The sequence below is a fragment of the Ornithodoros turicata genome, chromosome 3 (assembly GCF_037126465.1).
Source record: "Ornithodoros turicata isolate Travis chromosome 3, ASM3712646v1, whole genome shotgun sequence".
NCBI classification, from domain to species: Eukaryota; Metazoa; Arthropoda; class Arachnida; order Ixodida; family Argasidae; genus Ornithodoros; species Ornithodoros turicata.
In genome coordinates this window covers 102,153,511-102,172,744 of record NC_088203.1, presented here as the reverse complement: position 1 = coordinate 102,172,744, position 19,234 = coordinate 102,153,511, and the positions used below count along the sequence as shown (strand labels likewise).

Genomic DNA, 19,234 nt, shown 5'->3' with positions numbered 1-19,234 from the left:
TACGTGTCACAGATAACGAGGTACACTTCATGGAATACACTTTTGCATCCAGCTTTCGGCCATTCATATTGGTTCTCCCACGCATGTGACCTCCCCTGCGGAAATGCAAGATGTGATGCCATAGAATGATGCATTACGGTATCTGTGGTGTCGATATTCTTGCCCCCTTCGCTGTAAAACTTCAAATGAAGGTTCACATCGCTGCAGATAACCGTCTTTACATTTCACCAGGATAACTTGATCGAAGTCGTTGCCACAGACTTTGTGCGTTGAAGTCGTCTGCAGCCATTGCTTGAAGCAGACGACACCCGTAGCGACACGGGGTGAGGAGGCGTTGAACAGGAGTCCTGTGGTATTGAAGGCGTTGGGGTAGCCATGTAATTCTACCTTTCATGTATGTTGTAGCAAGCCGAACCGTGGCGCGCGGACTCGTGTTGGAAATAGCCAATCGCAACAAGAGTTGCCACGCAATTCTCCTCACAATCTTGTAATCGTAGAGCTCAGTCTTCTTTTCCATTGGCCACAAATCATCTCCGTGCATGTCTGCGTTCACTCTTCTTATCTTCGTGTCTCTTTAACCATCCGATTTCCTGGTGGTTCAATCAAGTAGCGAAACCTTTCCCTATTCCTCAAGACAAATGCTGGCGCCGTGCTCTCGTCAACCACAATTCTGGTTCCAGATTTCTGATCATCAAACCAACGTCCTTCATTCACCAAGTACCGAATGTAGCTCTCGTTCATTTTATCCGGATAATCTCCCCACCTCAGCCCATCAGTTGACTGGGCCGATAGCATTTTCACTTTGATCAACGGTATCGGCAAACAGTTCGAGCAATGCCACCCGCCGTGCGTTTCATTTCCCATGCCAATTATCCACCGTTCAACCTCTTCACCGTACAGGTCCTCTGCCTCGTAGGGAGGAACTTTGCGGATACCGTAAGCATCATCTTGCAGAACTTTCTTGAGGTATTTCACCGTACATATCGATGTCACGTTAGTGTATTTCAACGTAGCAAGCCAATAGAATCCATAAGATGTCCACTGTAGCCGGAGAGCGATGGGGAACCCATAACCGTCGTGCGTTTTCAGAAACGCAATGGCGTCTGCTTGCGGAATCTCGTCTGCGTCGTTTAGAATGAAGATGTCGTCGTCTCGCAACCCAGAAAGCTGAGTCTTTCCCTGTTTCCATAGAAACGTACGCAAGTATCCGTCTGCAATCCAGCCGTCTTCTATACCACCTTTCGGGAAGTGGTCTAACCAGACGTAAACGATTTTGTCTTGAAATTGTCGCAAAAATCCGGCTTTGAGTTTTGGCAAAAGATATAGCGGCTTGGCGTCGCCGTGCGCCGTGTAATTTGATTCGCAGACGATGAAGACATCAACGACGTTGTAAAGTTCGTTAAGACGAATTTCGAGAATGTCTAGCTCATGGTTGATGTTAATGCCGTTGATCACTCTGCGCGCCTGGCGTCTTCTAGTTATTTTGTCTCTGCTCGACCTGTTTTGGAACTGGTCTGATGCCACAATGGATTGAGGTTGGCTGCAGTCCTCTCCGTACCACCTGGGAAGACACACACACTTCTCAGGCTGGCTGACGGAAGTGTTCGTTCCTAATTTAAAACAAGTTGTTGATGCGATATTTATGAAGTAACCAGGGGTGTTATCTTTGAGTTCGAAGACAGGCGGCCGTGTAGGTTCGTAGTTTTCGAACGGGTACGATGTTCCCGGCGATGCGAATTCTAGTTCCGTTTCATTAGACTTAACTGGTGTTGCTGGGTGCAGTAGCTCGTGCTGTGGCTTTGGCTTCCGGTTTGAACTGACGACAGTTGAGGGAATGAAAACTGAAAAGTTGAAGTCGTAACTTCGTGGTCGAAGGAAGAAAAGCGGCAAGAAAAAGCATACAAACAGCACAGGAACGAGGATGTTGTATAACCTTCGAAGCGCCATGCAGGTGATGTGATGCTATTTGCCGGGTGTCTGCAATGATACAAGCGGAAGACATTACGCTAACCGGCGAATTTGCATAGCTACGAGACTCCCGCAAGTTTTTTTCCCCATGAGACGAGTGGCTATATTAACGAAGGCAAAAGGGAAAAGAAAATGGCGGAACCGGAGAAAAGGTCCCCGGAAAAAAGGTCCCCGGAGAAAACGCCCCCGGAGAAAACGTCCCCAGCAGAAAGGTCCCCGGAGAAAACGTCCCCGGAGAAAAGGTCCCCTCGGGAGTCTCTCCCGTGGAGTTATACTTAATCGCTCGTAACTCGAATCAGTGATTATCAGAGCGCGAATTTTCACGTCATTTTTGTATTGTTGACATGGTCTTGTACTTGAACGCTTAAATCGAGATTCCGGTCCAAACCCATGGGACTGACTAGAAGAGTTCCGCAGAGATGTAGCAAGTGGTTGAAGAAGAAAGAGAGAGAGAGAGAGAAAAAAGCAGCGTATTGAACTTTCAGCTACCGAGCATGGAAAGAGGGAAATGTATTGTAACGACCACTACTTCGGCACCCAGGAACTCGACACCATGCATATTTTCATGATTTAGATTTAAACGTGCATTTTTAACTTTGGATTTTTCGAAGTATTATTTTTAAACTGTTTATTTCAGCGTTATCTCTCGGATCGGACGTATGTTCGCTTCTGGCTGTTAGCTCTATCCGCTGAACCAGATCCCAACGGCAGGACACTGCCACGTGAGGTGTGTTAGCCATTGCCACAAAGAGCATCATGAGTCATCCTGAAATTAGTGGACCAGCTTTGACATGCGTCATCCGAAACCTATGACCAGTCCATGTTATCCAAGGCAGAATGTACATCTTTTTCCCGTGTTTGAATGAATAGCGTGTCCGCCCATTTCACCGAACGCCGTTTCATCGACGCCTGACCAAGGTTAGGTCAGCAGAGCCTTTTACGTATTTCACACGCTGGGGAGACTGACCAAGGTTAGGTGAAGAGAGCCATTTACGTATTTCACACGTTACCACAAGAAAAACCGGCGGCCACAGATTCGATGAAACGACATTCGTAGAATCGGCGTAGGGGACCTTTTCTCCGGGGACCTTTTCGCTGGGGACGTTTTCTCCGGGGGCGTTTTTTCCGGGGACCTTTTCTCCGGGGACCTTTTCTCCGGGGACCTTTTTTCCTACACCCAGAAAATGGATACCGAAGCAATCAAGTGGGAATTTCAACTTTCTAATTGTTATATCGTGCCACGCCGTTCACCCTTTAAACAAAAATAAGAATGGCAGTACTTACTCCTCGACGTACGTTTTCACTAACTGTTTTCATGCAGATTGAAAGAAACTACAAAGTCACTCGATCGCGGCGTCTCAAGCCTTCTTCGTGTATAGCGGAAAAGTGCAATCGTGTCTAGTCGACTTTCCGCAACTTGTGCCACAGCTGTGGTCTTGATGCCCTGCATTCGGCATTGTAATCCACGCCGGCAGACGTTTCCCTGAACCAGTTCCCCGTGTCATGTAAACAATGCAGCGTCTCAAGTATCACAGCGGTGTGGGCGCCAGCCACCCTTGGAACTATTCGCGTGTTCCGGCATGTATGACAATGTGTGTTTGTCTTGCCTATACAAATGGGCGGAATACGGGGCGGATCACGTGACAATGACGTAGCTCTCTGGGAACTCTACTGAGAATCGAAGGTATTATAAAAGTGCAATCTGAAAAAAATGACGTTCGGCAATGTGGTATGTCAGTCAAACAACAACAACAACTTTATTTTCGGCCTAGGAGAGTGGGGAGTTTCATCGCAACAGGCGATACTCTACCCCAGTGCTTGGTGGAATGGGGGGAATAAAATAACGAGCCCCTTTACAATAACGATCGAAGTCCGATGGTGTCCAGAAATGTCAGAAGAGCTTTGAGCGCAGAGCGTTGCTGGGCTGGATTGGGCCAGGGACCAAGCAATTTCGGTAGGGAGAAAGGGCGAGAGTCCAGCTGACGAAGAGACTCGGAGAGTGTGATTCGGGAAGGTTCGTAGTGAGGGCAATGAAGAAGAATGTGCTCCAGATCCTCAAGAGCACCACAGTGGCAACAAGTGGGAGAATCAATTTGTCTCAAGCGGTAACGCCACTGAGCTGTAAAGGCCACATCGAGGCGCATGCGGTGGATTAATGCAGCATCCTGACGAGATGTGTTTCGTGGCATGCGGAAAGCGAGCATGGGATCAACTCTGTTCAACATAGAGGGGGGAAGAATGTCGGTTGTCCGTTGGCGGGAAGCCAGGGGTGTCACTAGACGTCGCAGAATTGAACGGCGGTCTCCTCTGAGCAGAACAATACGGGTCCGGTTCCGAGACGAGAGTGCTGCTTCTGCGGCGCTGTCGGCCTGCTCGTTCCCCACGACACCACAATGGGCTGGAACCCACTGGAGAACTAGCCTGTGGCCTGCGGCGTGGATAGTGTGGTAAGCCATTAACACGTCGGTGACTAGGGGTGCGGATGGGCCTCGTATGCCGGAAGTTTCAATTGCTTGAAGTGCAGATTTGGAGTCTGTAAAGACTGCCCATTCCCGGGGTGGAAAATCAGCGATGTGTTGTAGAAAGAAAAGGATGGCATAGAGTTCCGCAGCTGTGGAGGAGGTTGGATGTGAAAGGCGTCTTCCGTGCACGACGCCTTCGGATGGAATGACGAAGGCTGAGGCGGACTTGTTGTTTCGGGATGCGCCATCAGTATATGCTGCCGTAAACGTAGAAACGTTCCGAGACTAGTAACCTGTGCTAGCAGGCGTCTGTCAGCCGCAGAACGCAACTACGCCACTATTGAGAGGGAGGCACTAGCTCTTGTCTGGGGTATTAGGAAGTTCCAGTGGTATTTGTTCGGACGTTCCTTTATAGTACAAACAGATCACCAACCTCTGCAATACATTAAGAAGAACACGGGTGTGAACTCTAGGGTGACGAGATGGAATTTGTTTTTGCAAGAGTATGAGTTCACTGTGCAATACATCAAGGGCAGCGAGAATGTCGGAGCTGACTTTTTGAGTAGATTATGAGGTTTAAGCTGCAGCAGAGTGTTGCCCAAACATTGGAATATGTTGTGATTGATGGAGCCTTGCCGTCAACAAGGTTCTCCAGTAGAGTGTTGTTTCACTGTTTTTGGTACGGGTTTGTGTGACTTGTTTGGGGCGGATTTTGTGTGACATGATTACCGATGGTGTGTTAGATTGATCGGGTTGTAGCGTGATATTATTGTACAATAGAGATGTTTGGAAAACTGAACTAAGTTGCAAAGTAGATGTTATCTGGTCGCCCTAGAATATGTCGCAGTGCATCATAAGGGTATTTTCGTCACTTAGCATATGGACATTGCGTGCAGTGTTGCAGAAGGACGCTCAGTAGGACATTACGTAGTGGCTTTATGGACATTGAACATTCAGCGTTGTTATGATGTACAATGTCTTGTGGTGGGGGGCTATATGTGGTGGCGCTGGTGCATGGGAGCGCTGAAGAAGGACGAAGAGAAGCGGCGGAGGCAGTTCCTTGCAGGTGCAGCTCGAGAGAGGGTGCAGACTGGCTTCGCTGGAAAAGAACTGGACCGAAACTTCTGGCTCGAACCGCAGACCTGGCAGACACCGGCCCTTGGTGGACTACAACCTACACTGCACTTCCCACTCTATCCCAGCTGCCGCCTCACTGTCACGTCGTACGAGGGTTCTCCATCATCCCGGGCAGGTCCGACGACATCCCTGGCCGCCAATACCTCCAAGGGAGTAAAATCACGTTTGAAACCCTCTGTTGTGCCTGTGTCTCGATGTTTCCCACTATGCTCCCCACACCAGGTGTAGGCCAGCTCACCGCGAGGTGAACGGGCTCATTCACCACAATTTCTGTCAGTCAACAGCAGATGTCCCTGTGGGAAAAAAGGGGGAAAAAAGGGAAAGAAAGAAAGAAAGAAAATAGAGTCGCAACCAGGGGATCGGAACCGGTATTTTTTTCGGTCCGGTTCGAGTTCAGGTTCAGGCATATTGGTTCGGTTCAGGTTTAGCTCCGCTGAACCGAACTTATCAGCTTGAACTAGTTCAGGTATATCGGTTCGTTTCGGGTTCGGCTCAGGGAGAACACCTCTCCCCCCTCCCTCCGCACGCATACATACAAAAAAAAAAAAAAAAATCAGTCAGCGGTGGGAACAGTTACAGGGAATTGGAACCGTTACCTTTTTTGGTCCCGGTTTAACCGGTTCATGGGCAGTAATCTTGCTACATGAAAGCGAGCTTACGCTCGCCGTACACGGTTGTAAGAGAAAGTACGTGTGAGATAACCGTTTCAGGTGAAAAACCTTTCGGGAAAGCAGGTGAAAACACAAGACAAGACAAGACTCTACCCCTTTCTTGTTTCCTGTTTTTGGTTGTTTGTTTGTTCTTCTATTTTTCGTAGCTAACCTTTTTCTTTGTTTCTTTTTTTCACCCACAAACGCGTTTTGGAGTAGCCAGTTCTGACTGGGTCGGGACTAACCTCTTCATATTGTTCTTTCTTTTTCCAATCCAATCCAATCCAACACAAGAATAAACACATTTATTATTTACCTGATATGTTACTGTACTGTACTCTCGCGGTCGTCTGCTGAAAACGAAAAGCGAAGTGTTGGAATCTTTTTGGCAGAACCCGGTCAGCGCCCTATTTTGCTGCGGCAAAAAACTGGCGCTACAGTCAAACCTTTACTCGCATCTGGCATCTTACAAAAATGAACAGAAAAAGGTCGTTCAGTAGTGGAATTATCTCCCCTCTGAACCGATTCCCGAACCGGTACGAATTTTTTTCGGTTCAGTTCAAGCAAAAAAAAAAAAAATGTTCGAGTTCGTCAGAAAATAGCTTTCTTCTTTCTTTTTTTTGCGGGGTTTGGTTTATGCGTCGTAGATGAGTTTTAACTTGCGGAAACAAAAAAAAAAGAAAAACAAAACAAACAAACAAAGGTAACTGCCTTTATCTTGGGTTACACTTTCCTATGTCATATGGTCCCATTAAATCCCATGTGTAACGTCTATTAGAACTATGGCTTCGAGGTTACACCAGGTATAAGTACGAAGCAATGAGGAGAATAGAATGCAAACAGGCAGGGGAAAAAATTGTCATAGCGAAATGCTTCGAAACTTGTAGGAAAATTTATTACAAGCTTTGCACGCGGGGCAGACGCCGGAGTGGTCACGAATCAAGATGGGAAGCTTTCTTACGTTGTCCACATAACGACAACTTCCGCACTGCATTCTTTTCTCTGTTCGCTCATCGATCTTTCGGCTGCTCTGAATTTATCCTCCAGGGAAGTAACTGTTATTGCTCGCAGATTACGTACATGGTGTATTTCCGAGAGAAATGTGTATTTAATCGTTGGTAGTCTCCCCAGACAGTTTGCACATGGACCAATTTTTGCATTAAAATTCGTGGCTTTATAACGAGAGACGACGACGACGTTGTGGTCGATTCGTGGATTATCTTCCACACCTGCTGGCATCCTCAGCCGGGTTCAAACTTGTGACCTCGGGGTCCGTAAGCGCCCGCGTTTCAAACAGAGGTCGTTAATCCTTACACGCTTTCTAAACGTTTACCCCCCACAGTCCCATTTCTTAGATGTTTTCCTTTGTATTTGGATTTCAAATACAGAAAGTCGAAAGCTAAATCGCACTATTTTTGTTCAAATATTTTGCGCATACTGTTCACATGACGTCAGTCGCAAGGTTGCGCCACAGTAAGTAGGCCTGCGCCGTCCGCGCAGCTGCACAGTCTCCCTCTCTCCCCTATTGCCCGTGCAGAGACCTCATTGGTCCCTCTCCGAATAGAGTGGCGTGGGAAATTCTGTATCTTCTGTGCCTTAAAGGACGGCAGTCCCACGCTCAGAGTCGTCCCAGACCCGTTCACCCTCCCGTAGGAAATACAAACGACATCGTGAGAAGAGACTAGTTTATTTTACCATCCGGGCTTCGACGCAGACCGCTTCCGCGACCAGCTCCTCTCAGGAAGACATCCGGTGCTTTCTTCTCCAGTCTTTTTACCCGTCAATCACGCCACTCCAACGCCCTAACTCTGGCAATTGCGTAGCCCCTCCGATTGCGAGCGGATAATCTCAGATACAACACTGATAACCTCGGCGTCTGTTGCTCGAGATGACGTCGTGGCGGCCTTGATAACAACTTGCCCAAAGTCTCGATATCCCCCCCCCGCACCGCGAAACAGAACAAGTCCTACCCCAAAATCCAAAAACAAACTAAGCACAAACCGGTGCAAGGTTCAAACACACTACGGGCACGGCCAGACACATGATGAACAGTTCAACACACTTGAAAGTCCGCATCAGAGGTCTTCTGGGATGTCAATCAGGATGTCGTCCGCTGCTGGTGCAGGAGCCGGTCCGACGCGCTGTAGCAGCTCTGGTCTGTGGCGTGGAAGCAGGGCTCCCTGTCGTCCAGCATCTGCTTCTCTGATCCTAACTGTTTGTCCGTTCGCGTACGGTGGAGAGCACCTCGTAGGTGGGCCGGTCGATGGGTTTCAGGCACCCCGTATACGCCGGACACAGACGCGTCGCTCTTCTTACGTATATGGGAAGAGGGGATCCGCCGGGTTTCGATCCTCCAGAGCCAAGCCTCGGGAAGGTGTAGGCGTCAATGAGGGGTAAGCACCCCTCTGGGGCCGCGGCTGGGAGGCATATTTGGAACGTGGTGCCGAGGAGACTGGGGTGCAGAGGTGGAATCTCGTCCAAGTTGCCACCGAACGATGAGATCCCTGGGAGCCTCTGGAACCAGGGGCGCCGTCAATAGTTGAGAGAAGTCCCGGCGCCGGTTGCTGGGGGGCTACGACTGCCCTTGCGGCACTCTTTCGGTGGCGAAGGTTCTGCGTTTGACGTGCCTGCTATAAGCCAAAGAGATGGTGGTGGTGGTGGTGGTGGTGGTGGTGGTGGTTGTTAGTGTTCCCTGGCGCACGAGTGACGAAGGCCATAATGCGCCAAGACAATGCTAAGGAATCTTACCATCCGGGCTTCGATGCAGACCGCAGGCTGTTTCCGCTCCGTTCCGTGTCCAGCTCCTCCCGGGAAGACTTCCGGCGCTTTCTTCTCCCGTCTTTTTAACCCGTCAATCACGCCACTCCAGCGCCCTCACTCTGGCACGTGTGTAGCCTCCCCCCCCCCGTCCCTCCGATTGCAAGCAGATAATCTCTGATAAAACACTGCAACACTGATAACCTCGGCGTCTGTTGCTCGAGATGACGCCGTGGCGGCCTTGATAACAACCTGCCGAGAATCCCGATAGGGGGTAGCATCTCAGGGTGTGGCGCGCGTCGTCTTTCGGAGGACCTGTGCAGAGAAGCATGTCAGTTTACGAATCCACTACACCCATATTGCTGGCTTGTGATTGGGAAGACACTTCGTCACGTGGTTCCCCCAAGCTTTACCCTCTGCACTGCGCAGAGACCAGCTGTCGTATCGTACAGCACGTGCTGATCCCCCTGCTGATCCCTCATTGCATTGACCGCCTACACCATGACAACGCCTCTGGCCTCCGAAGCTCGTGCCCTCTTGAAGGGTGGCAACAACAACAACAACAACAAATAAGTAATGATGATGTAGTGAGATGTTTCGCCGCTGAGTCGTCACCCTATCCCATTGCTTGAAGGGGGGAATTTGGTGAATGATGAATCTTCAGAGTTCACGCAGAAGCCCTGTTGCTGCTTAGAGGATGAAGAGGGCTTGGAGATCTCATAGCTGATGCGCTGGGTTGGCCGGAGGCCCAATCAGTTGAAGAAAAGCAAGTAAGGGTGTTCCAGTGGCTTCAAGTTGACGCTGGAGGACCCGTCGCTCAGTGGAATACTGCTGACAGTCGATGAGAATGTGCTGGACGGTACTTGGAGTATTACAGCAAGGACATAGCATTGTCTTACTGTAACACAGCTTGTGGCGGAAGTATGTGGTGAATGCGACGTCCACACGAAGTCGACGGACGATAGACGTAAGGGTCCGACGAAGGGTAGACGGCATTATAAAGGACAGGGTGGTATCTACTGAGTGGAGGAGGGATCCTTCCGCGAGGTCTTGACGCCATTGATGGGCGGCCTTTGCTGATGCAAGCGCCGACAGGTAAGATCGTCTATCCCCTTTTGGCAATATGATGGAGATCGTATGTCGACGGCAGTGGGCTTATGCAGCTATTAAGTCTGCGTCTTCATTACCACGTATACCGATGTGACCACTATAAAACCAGTCGGTGTCCCTATTCGTGTAGTCGCTTGTGAAGTGCAGTAGGTCAGTAGCGATTGATGCCAAGGAGCCTCGAATGCCCCTGCTTGCATTACAGTGCAGGGCTGCTTTAAAATCAATAGAGATCACCCAGAAGCGGGGTTGAAAGTCCAATAGCTTTTTCAGGAAAAAGAGTATAGCGTAGAGCTCCGCACAGGTGGACTACGTGCTGAAGGGTGACGTCAGTGAATGAACCTTGTAACATTGTGCGACTAACTCCGCATAACTGGACAGCGCCTTCTACGAACCTGTCTAATTTTCCTTGTGATGTAATTTACTGGAAATACGTGGCTGTCAGCTTGCAGATATGTATTGTAACACCCTGAGCTTATGCCAGCACCCACTCTGCATGAGGAGACGTCGCTGGATTTTGTGTATTAGTACTGACGTATAAATCGTACATAATCACACATCTGTGTAGGGTACATCTGTTGCGCTGTGGCATTCCCACAGTTGATCCCTCTTGTCCCACAGATAAAACATAAATGCGGAGCGGTCTGCAGAAATACGAAAAGTCGCACGGAAGCAAAACGAATTAAAAGTGTGTATTTCTATGTGAAGTATGGATGGGGCACACATCGTAACTAGGGCTGTCAACGCTGCGGCGGAAGCTTCGACTTCTTCGTTAAAAGATGGTTTACACCAGGTTTGCGGAATGGGATCACCCATTCCAATTCCATTCCTTTCAATTCCTCGGAATGAAAGGTATGGCCAATTCCCACTCCTGGAATGGAAACCCCATTCCATTCCTTTAATTCCACCAATAAAAGAATTAGTACCGGTAACCGTACTAGCTAGCCCAGCAGTGATACAGAGATTGACATTACCCAGCACGGAAAAAGCACAGAGACACGGTTATTTCGCACTCCTTCTCCTCCTTTTCATTGGCATCATCATTACAGGAGTTTTCCCACTAAAGTAACTGGTGCAAGTGATGTGGGGTTGCGGGCCTCACACTATAGTGAAGCCAAAATCTCAACTTTATTTTTTCTTAAAACCAAATCAAACCATCCCCCTTGGCCGTGTGTCACCCAGACCATTACATTCCAATTCCATTCCGCCTGTAAAAAAAATCCTTATTCCATTCCCATTCCATTCCCGGGACAGTTTCCGCCATTCCATTCCAATTCCATTCCATAAATCTGGAATGATTCCGGAATCATTCCAGTGGCAACTCCGGAACCCTAGTTTACAGCGACAGTTACCATGCTCCTTTACTCGTAACGAACTGTAGCGTACATACCACCTTGTTAGCTATTTATGCTTTTCCTCTTCCTGCTCTGTGCCGTTCATTCATTGTTTACTACGCAACATGAAATCAATAAATAAATAAAAAGGAGAGGAACTGGTGGTTCAGGCAACCACAAAGCAATACGCGTTACAGTCCGTCGTTCAAGAGTTGCCACGTAATTCTCCTCACAATCTTGTAACCGTAGTGCTCAGTCTTCTTTTCCATTGGCCACAAATCATCTCTGTGTCTGTGAGCGTTCACTCTTCTTATCTTCGTGTCTCTTTAACCGTCCGATTTCCTGGTGGTTCAATCAAGTAACGAAATCTTTCCCTATTCCTCAAGACAAATGCTGGCGCCGTGCTCTCGTCAACCACGATCCTGATACCACATTTCTGATCATCAAACGTTCGTCCTTCGTTCACCAAGTACAGAATGTAGCTCTCGTTCATTTTATCCGGATAATCTCCCCACCTCGGCCCATCAGCTGATTGTGCCGATAGCATCTTCACTTTGATCAACGGTATCGGCAAACAGTTCGAGCAATGCCACCCGCCGTGCGTTTCATTTCCCATGCCAATTATCCACCGTTCAACCTCTTCACCGTACAGGTCCTCTGCCTCGTAGGGAGGAACTTTGCGGATACCGTAAGCATCATCTTGCAGAACTTTCTCGAGGTATTTCACCGTACATATCGATGTCACGTTAGTGTATTTCAACGTAGCAAGCCAATAGAACCCATAAGATGTCCACTGTAGCCGGAGAGCGATGGGGAACCCATAACCGTCGTGCGTTTTCAGAAACGCAATGGCGTCTGCTTGCGGAATCTCGTCTGCGTCGTTCAGAATGAAGATGTCGTCGTCTCGCAACCCAGAAAGCTGAGTCTTTCCCTGTTTCCATAGAAACGTGCGCAAGTATCCGTCTGCAATCCAACCGTCTTCTGTACCACCTTCCGGGAAGTGGTCTAACCAGACGTAAACGATTTTGTCTTGGAATTGTCGCAGAAATCCGGCTTTGAGTTTTGGCAGAAGATATAGCGGCTTGGCATCGCCGTACGCTGTGTAATTTGATTCGCAGACGATGAAGACATCAACGACGTTGTAAAGTTCGTTAAGACGAATTTCCAGCATGTCTAGCTCATGGTTGATGTTAATGCCGTTGATCACTCTGCGAGCCCGGCGCCTTCTAGTTATTTTGTCTCTGCTCGACCTGTTTTGGAACTGGTCTGATGCCACAATGGATTGAGGTTGGCTGCAGTCCTTTCCGTACCACCTGGGAAGACACACACACTTCTCAGGCTGGCTGACGGAAGCGTTCGTTCCTAATTTGAAACAAGTTGTTGATGCGATATTTATGAAGTAATTAGGGGTGTTATCTTTTAGTTCGAAGACAGGTGGCCGTGTAGGATCGTAGGCTTCGAACGGGTACGATGTTCCCGGCGATGAGAATTCTAGTTCTGTTTCATTAGGCTTAACTGCGGTTGCTGGGTACAGTAGCTCGTGCTGTGGCTTTGGCGTGCGGTTTGAACTGACGACAGCTACAGGATTGAAAAATGAAAATTTAACGCCGTAACGCTGTTGAGGAAGGAAGAAAAGCGGCAAGAGAAAGCATATGAACAGCACAGGAACAAGGGTGTTGTATAACCTTCGAAGCGTCATGCAGGTGCTGTGATGCTATGCGCCGGGTGTCTGCAATGATACAAGCAGAATACATTACGCTGACATGCGAATTTGAATAGAAGCATGAGGGAGCTACGAGATTTCCTCAAGTTTTTCTCACGTATTGAAGGGATGAGAGACTGGTGATTTCAGGCAGGGTGGTCCGGTCGACCTCTCAGGCTTCTTTCTTTCCAGTATATATATTGAAGCCTAATGCTTAGGAAGTACATTGACGGAGAAAATAGCTAAAATATCTTAAAGTAGTTTTTTGAAAAATAATATTTGAGAATGGCCATTTCTGGAGCAAAGCCGGCTTCGTCACAATTTTCAGGTGACAAATCTTCAGGTCACAAAATCTTCGTAGCCATTAAGGCTGTGGAGTTAATGTTTTCCACACTTATTGCCTATGCGCTGCTGTACTGTTTGCTCTATCTCTGAGGTTCTAGGTTTGGCAGGTGTGGCAGGGATAAAAAATAGCAAAGTCGCCTCATATGTTGAATGCAGCAAGAAACAACACAAGGAAGAACGAAGTTGACACCATGGCTGCATACTCACAACTGACAGTATATTTATTTCGGGACGGACAAGGAAAATAAAGCATTTACGATGAACAGGTTTGAAACACGAATAAGATCCACTGTCCCCCCCCCCCCCCCTGTTAACACACATGCTTAAAGATAACCCGTCACTATCTGACAATTTCACACATGCCACGCATGGCTGACAAAGTACCGAGCATATTATTCCACATCAAATATTACACCGTATGAAGATATGCTATCTCTTCCAAAGACAGGTCAATGGACGGCCTGCTTACACACATATCCCCGTTCTTTATTATTAAAGATGCTTCAGCTACCTCCCTTGCTATCTTTTGTTTGAGCATAGCTTTTACCTCTGTGCGTCCAAACAGTGGCCTGCACCCGCATGTTCGACAGTGAACGGCAAGGTGTCCTGAGGGAGTTGAATTGGACACAGCTGCCCTATGCTCAAGCAGCCGTGTGTTGAGGCATCGCCCCGTTTGCCCAATATATCGTCGTTCACATGAGAGCGGTATGCTGTAAACTACTTGCTGTCTGCAACCCACAAAAGCTTCTTTTTTGTGTTGCACTTTACATTCACCTGTGGGCTTAGGGTTGTTGACTCTAGAACACAAAACCTGGAGCTTCATAGGAGCAGTCAAAACTACTGGAACCCCATGCCTTTTAGCCACACTTTTGAAATTGTGAGACAAGGTATGAATGTATGGCATTTTTATAGGCCTGCCCTTCAACTCGCTACGCAGCCCTCTCGCCTTGCCCTTTACCTTCTGCAATACGATCTCAGCAACGTTGTCCCGTTGACGCAATTTCCCTTTTGACCAATTTGGTGTGACATGAATCAAAAGGTACGACAAGGTACGACATGAATTAAAAGGTGTGTGCGGCGCATTTTTAGTTACGTTGATGATTTCCTAGTGTTCTATAAGACCAGTCCCCACTTTGGAGATCTTTCTGAGGCCTTCTTTCTGCGTACCTTTGAGGCTCGTGCGGAAGGACTCAGACTCACTTTCGAGTTGCCTGTGTGCGACACTCTCCAGTTTTTGGACCTGAATTTGAGTCGGAACAGCACACACACGTGTTGGACTTACAGCCCGAGGTCTAAAAAAGGAGTCGTACCTTTTGATTCACGTCACACCAAATTGGTCAAAAGGGGAATTGCGTCAACGGCACTTTGGTCTTCTTTGAGTAAATCATGTGAACGCCAAATACAAAGCAGCTTCGTCTCTCAGGTCCAGAGGTTGATGGAGGGGGGCTACCCACTTTCACTTTTGCAGAACGTTGCTGAGATCGTATTGCAGAAGGTAAAGGGCAAGGCGAGAAGGCTACGTAGCGAGTTCAGGGCAGGCCTATAATAATGCCATACATTCATACCTTGTCTCACAATTTCAAAAATGTGGCTAAAAGGCATGGGGTTCCAGTAGTTTTGACTGCTCCTATGAAGCTCCAGGTTTTGTGTTCTAGAGTCAACAACCCTAAGCCCACAGGTGAATGTAAAGTGCAGCACAAAAAAGAAGCTTTTGTGGGTTGCCGACAGCAAGTAGTTTACAGCATACCGCTCTCATGTGAACGACGACATATTGGGCAAACGGGGCGGTGCCTCAACACACGGCTGCTTGAGCATAGGGCAGCTGTGTCCTTGCCGTTCACTGTCGAACATGCGGGTGCAGGCCACTGTTTGGACGCACAGAGGTAAAAGCTATGACCAAACAAAAGATAGCAAGGGAGGTAGCTGAAGCATCTTTAATAATAAAGAACGGGGATATGTGTGTAAGCCAGCCGTCCATTGACCTGTCTTTGGAAGAGATAGCATATCTGCATACGGTGTAATCTTTGATGTGGAATAATATGCTCGGTACTTTGTCAGCCATGCGTGGCATGTGCGAAATTGTCAGATAGTGACGGGCTATCTTTAAGCATGTGTGTTAACAGGGGGGGGGGAGGGGGAACAGTGGATCTTATACCCCTGTCAGACGGCATGCTCGAAGGACTTCGGGGAATTGTGATTTGCAAAAAATGACCTCTGACAGCCGTGTCAGACGGCGCTCAAAGGACCTTTCTAAGGAATGACCATCAACGCGAAAGGAGGCCCCCAACGACATTTGAGGAGCAGAAAGGAGCAATCTCGACAACAGTGTTATGCCATTGTACCCTCGCTACCTTCGTAGCTGAATGTAGGAAAACCTATAAAATGGAGTGAAACTGTGTAAACGTATTTAGATCCTATTTAGAGAAGTGCATATGACTTCTGCATCTTGATTTGTGGCGCACGGACCAACTTCAAATTTCCACAGCAGACAGGAAAAACGAAACCGAAAAAGGGAGCCGGTGAGGGCAGTCAGTTGAGGAGCACTCCTTTCCCGCCTGTCTGGCAGGCGCCCCCGAACAAAGGTCATTTGAGAGGCCGAAGGCCATTTCTCGCAATTGACATTTGAAATGCTGTCTGACTAGGGTATTATTCGTGTTTCAAACCTGCTCATCGTAAATGCTTAATTTTCCTTGTCCGTCCCGAAATAAATATACTGTCAGTTGTGAGTAAGCAGCCGTGGTGTCAACTTTGTTCTTCCTTGTGTTGTTTCTTGCTGCATTCAACAATATGTCAAGATACCAACTACCCCAACTTCGTACACTTGTGCAAAGTCGCCTCATTTGCAAAAAATCACACTTTTGCCGCAGGTAACTGCTTTTCTGCAAATGCCACAAGGTTAACATGAGTCACAGCGCTATGTTCGTCTAACTACGTTGTTGGAAAATTTCTGACATACTTCCTGACCCGCGTTTAGTGAGGGGTGGTAAGGCAAAAACGCGCAACTTCAGTAGCGTATTTTCCATGATTCGCACACTCGTGACGCGGTTCACATCCGCCCTAACACATGTTGTTCATAACAAGCTCCTCACTGAACGTGCGTTAGGAAGTATGTCGGAGATTTTCTAACAACGTGTTTTATACGAATGGAAATATCGTTTAAAGACGAACAGAACGACTCATTCATCTTAACTTTCTGGTATTTACATAAAAGCAGTTATTCGCCGAAAATCTGCGATTTTCCGTTTCCTTTTTTTTTTTTTTTTGCAGATGAGGCGATTTTTTTATCTAGACATTTGCAAAACCTAGAATCTCAAAAATAGAGCAAACAGTACAGCAGCGCATAGGCAATAAGTGTGGTAAACATTAACTCCATAGCCTTAATGATTGCGAAGATGCGAGCTCTGAACATTGTGACGAAGCGCACTGCTCGAAATGGCCATTCCTGAAGATTATTAAAGAGAGAGAGAGAGAAAAAAAAAAGAAAGGAAAAAAAAAGATAAGAACTATATGATATTTTCAGCTCTTTCCTCCGTCAATGTACTTCCTAAGGCTTCAACGAAAAACTCTGATAGGTCGACCCCGGACCACCCTGCGTGACTCTGGCTGAAATCATCTCATATTATAACAAATGCTGGACACTCACCTGCTTGTGCGAACACTGGAACAGACACTGTGCCGCTTCGCTCTTTGCCAGGTGCGCTGCGCTTTTGGTTGTGTGCACCTGGAAAATTGGTTTCCAGGCTCCATGACTTCCACATCAGCAACGACGTCCCCATTGATATCCTCAACAAAATAAAATAAAATAAAATAAAATATCATATCACGTGTCTAAAAATAAAATATCGTACAAGTTATTACGTTATCATAAAGACTATTCCAGTGTGTTAATTACCTTTTATTACGTATGCACGGATATAACGTTTTTTCTTTTTTCTAACGTTCTAACGTTTCTAACGTTTTTTCGAGTTGACGTGTGGTCCGAAGTTTTTGGAAGAAACAGTGATTCCTCCGAACAGCTTCCGCTGCTTCGTGTATGGAATCTACACATGAAGCCGTTAAATAAAAATAAGAATGAAAGTACTTACGCCGAGCCGTATTTTTTCGCCGACTGTTCGCCAAAAAAAAAAGAAAAAAAAAGAAACTACTAAAAAATGGCAAAAGAAACTACAAAACCACTTTGTCGCCACGTCGCTAGCCTTGCTCGTGCACGGTGGGTCGGAACGGTTATGACTACGAGGAAATTTTCCCCAACAGCTGGGGGCATATGTGGGTAAACGTGTGCCGCATTCGACATTGCCAGCAGACGTTTCGCTGAATCATTAGTGATGCAAAGTTTCGCAAGTTAAGTCCTAACCTTTGATAAGGTTGGGAGGTGATTCGAAAGAATTGTGGAAACACATAAAAGCCGTTAATAAGACATCCGCGGGTATTCCTGCCATCTGGTTCGGGGACACCTTCGTAACGAACGATAGTAACGATAGTGAAAAACGTTGTGTGTTAAACGATTATTTTAAATCAGTATTTTGTTTTAGTGTTGCTTCAGGATACCCAGTGTTCGACACGTTTCTTCGGTTCCCTCTGTCAGCTGTTGCACTGCCCAAGTCTAGAATTCTCAACCACAGCTTTGCAGCCTAAACGCAAAAAAAGAAAAAGAAAAGAAGAAAAGTAAAAGACCCGTTGGGGGGAATGTCCTTGTTACTTCTGAGAGTTCGTTCTTCTCTTATTGTCGATTATCTATTTGTACTTTTTCATCGTTCGCTTTAGTTAGCCAAGGTCCCGTTATGGAAGCTCGCTTACGTTGTCCGGACATTTAAAGCTCGAGCCAAAGCATGCGCTGAAAACTACAGATCTGTTTTATCTGTTAAGCATATGTGGAAAGATGTTACTTAGTCCAACATTTTGACCCATTTATACTGTAATGATTTTCTTTCCAGCAGCGCAGCATGGTTTTCGCAGAGGTTTCTCTTGCACAAATCAACTCACTTGTTTCTATCATGATCTGTCTCTGATATGGCCGGTTGTTGGACCTTTCATCTTACGTAAAAAAAAAAGAAGAAAGCAAGCTTTTTCCGCTTCAAAAGGCGTATACTGGCAATACACCTTTGCTCTGGTCTCCCTTCAAATCCACGTATTGATCTTTCGATCTATCGCGGTGGAGGGAGGCGAAAGGGAGCCGGTCCTTCATATTTCGAGAAGGGCCCCTTGATAACGCGGTCCGCCCCCGGGTGGGCCGTGTCTTGGAATGCGCGGCCCGTAAAACGGTCGTCGGGGCAACATCGCTTGCGGTGTTGTTTCCGGGAAGATTTTTTCTAAAGAATACACCTTTTTACAAAAGCAAGCGCCACCTGTGGCACGCAAGGGATCATGGGAACTTGGAGCGCCTTAGAGCATTCGAGACTCCAAGAATCGGAGGTAGAAGAAGAACAACAACATTCCCGGTGTGCGCAGCAGCAGTGTCAGCCGGGGTAAACCATAACCGAAGCAGACGACGGAGCAGTCTCCCTCAAAGTTCCCATGCTGCTTTGCGCCACGCGCTTGGTGGCGCGCGCATCTTTTTAAAATCGTCTATTAGCGCGTTAAAACGCGGCCCTGGTCTGCGTGCGTACGTGTCGGAGCCCGGCTGCCGGTACCGCGGCATGGCGGGCCTCGTGTCGACGCTCCCTTTGTGTGCGCAAGGTTGTCTGGCCTTAGCCTTACCTGAGCCATTCGTCGGCAAACTTTTGACATCCTGCTGAAGAAATAATCCACGCCTGGGAGTTAGTTATTTCCCAC

The 19,234-nt window shown here is 47.6% G+C and overlaps 1 protein-coding gene and 2 long non-coding RNA genes across 4 annotated transcripts in view; 1 reads left to right on the top strand and 2 right to left on the bottom strand.

The window, feature by feature from the left end:
- Positions 1-19,234, top strand: part of LOC135387568 (uncharacterized) — a 72,209-nt gene that overhangs the window by 3,288 nt on the left and 49,687 nt on the right. The window lies entirely within an intron of this gene.
- Positions 7,886-9,081, bottom strand: LOC135387566 (uncharacterized). Its single transcript, XR_010421201.1, has 2 exons — positions 8,966-9,081; positions 7,886-8,847 (listed from the first exon to the last, which is right to left on the bottom strand). It is a non-coding gene; the product is annotated as an uncharacterized LOC135387566 (long non-coding RNA).
- LOC135387567 (beta-1,4-mannosyl-glycoprotein 4-beta-N-acetylglucosaminyltransferase-like) lies at positions 11,188-17,676 on the bottom strand. 2 transcript variants are annotated; one of them, XM_064616704.1, is made up of 3 exons: positions 17,548-17,676; positions 17,106-17,245; positions 11,188-13,144 (listed from the first exon to the last, which is right to left on the bottom strand). In XM_064616704.1, exon 3 carries the CDS (start codon positions 13,112-13,114, stop codon positions 11,726-11,728), a length of 1,389 nt encoding a protein of 462 aa, XP_064472774.1. In that variant the 5' UTR covers positions 13,115-13,144; positions 17,106-17,245; positions 17,548-17,676; the 3' UTR covers positions 11,188-11,725. The 2 variants fall into 2 exon arrangements, with proteins under 2 accessions (XP_064472774.1, XP_064472773.1); XM_064616703.1 differs by having other exon boundaries at positions 17,106-17,183.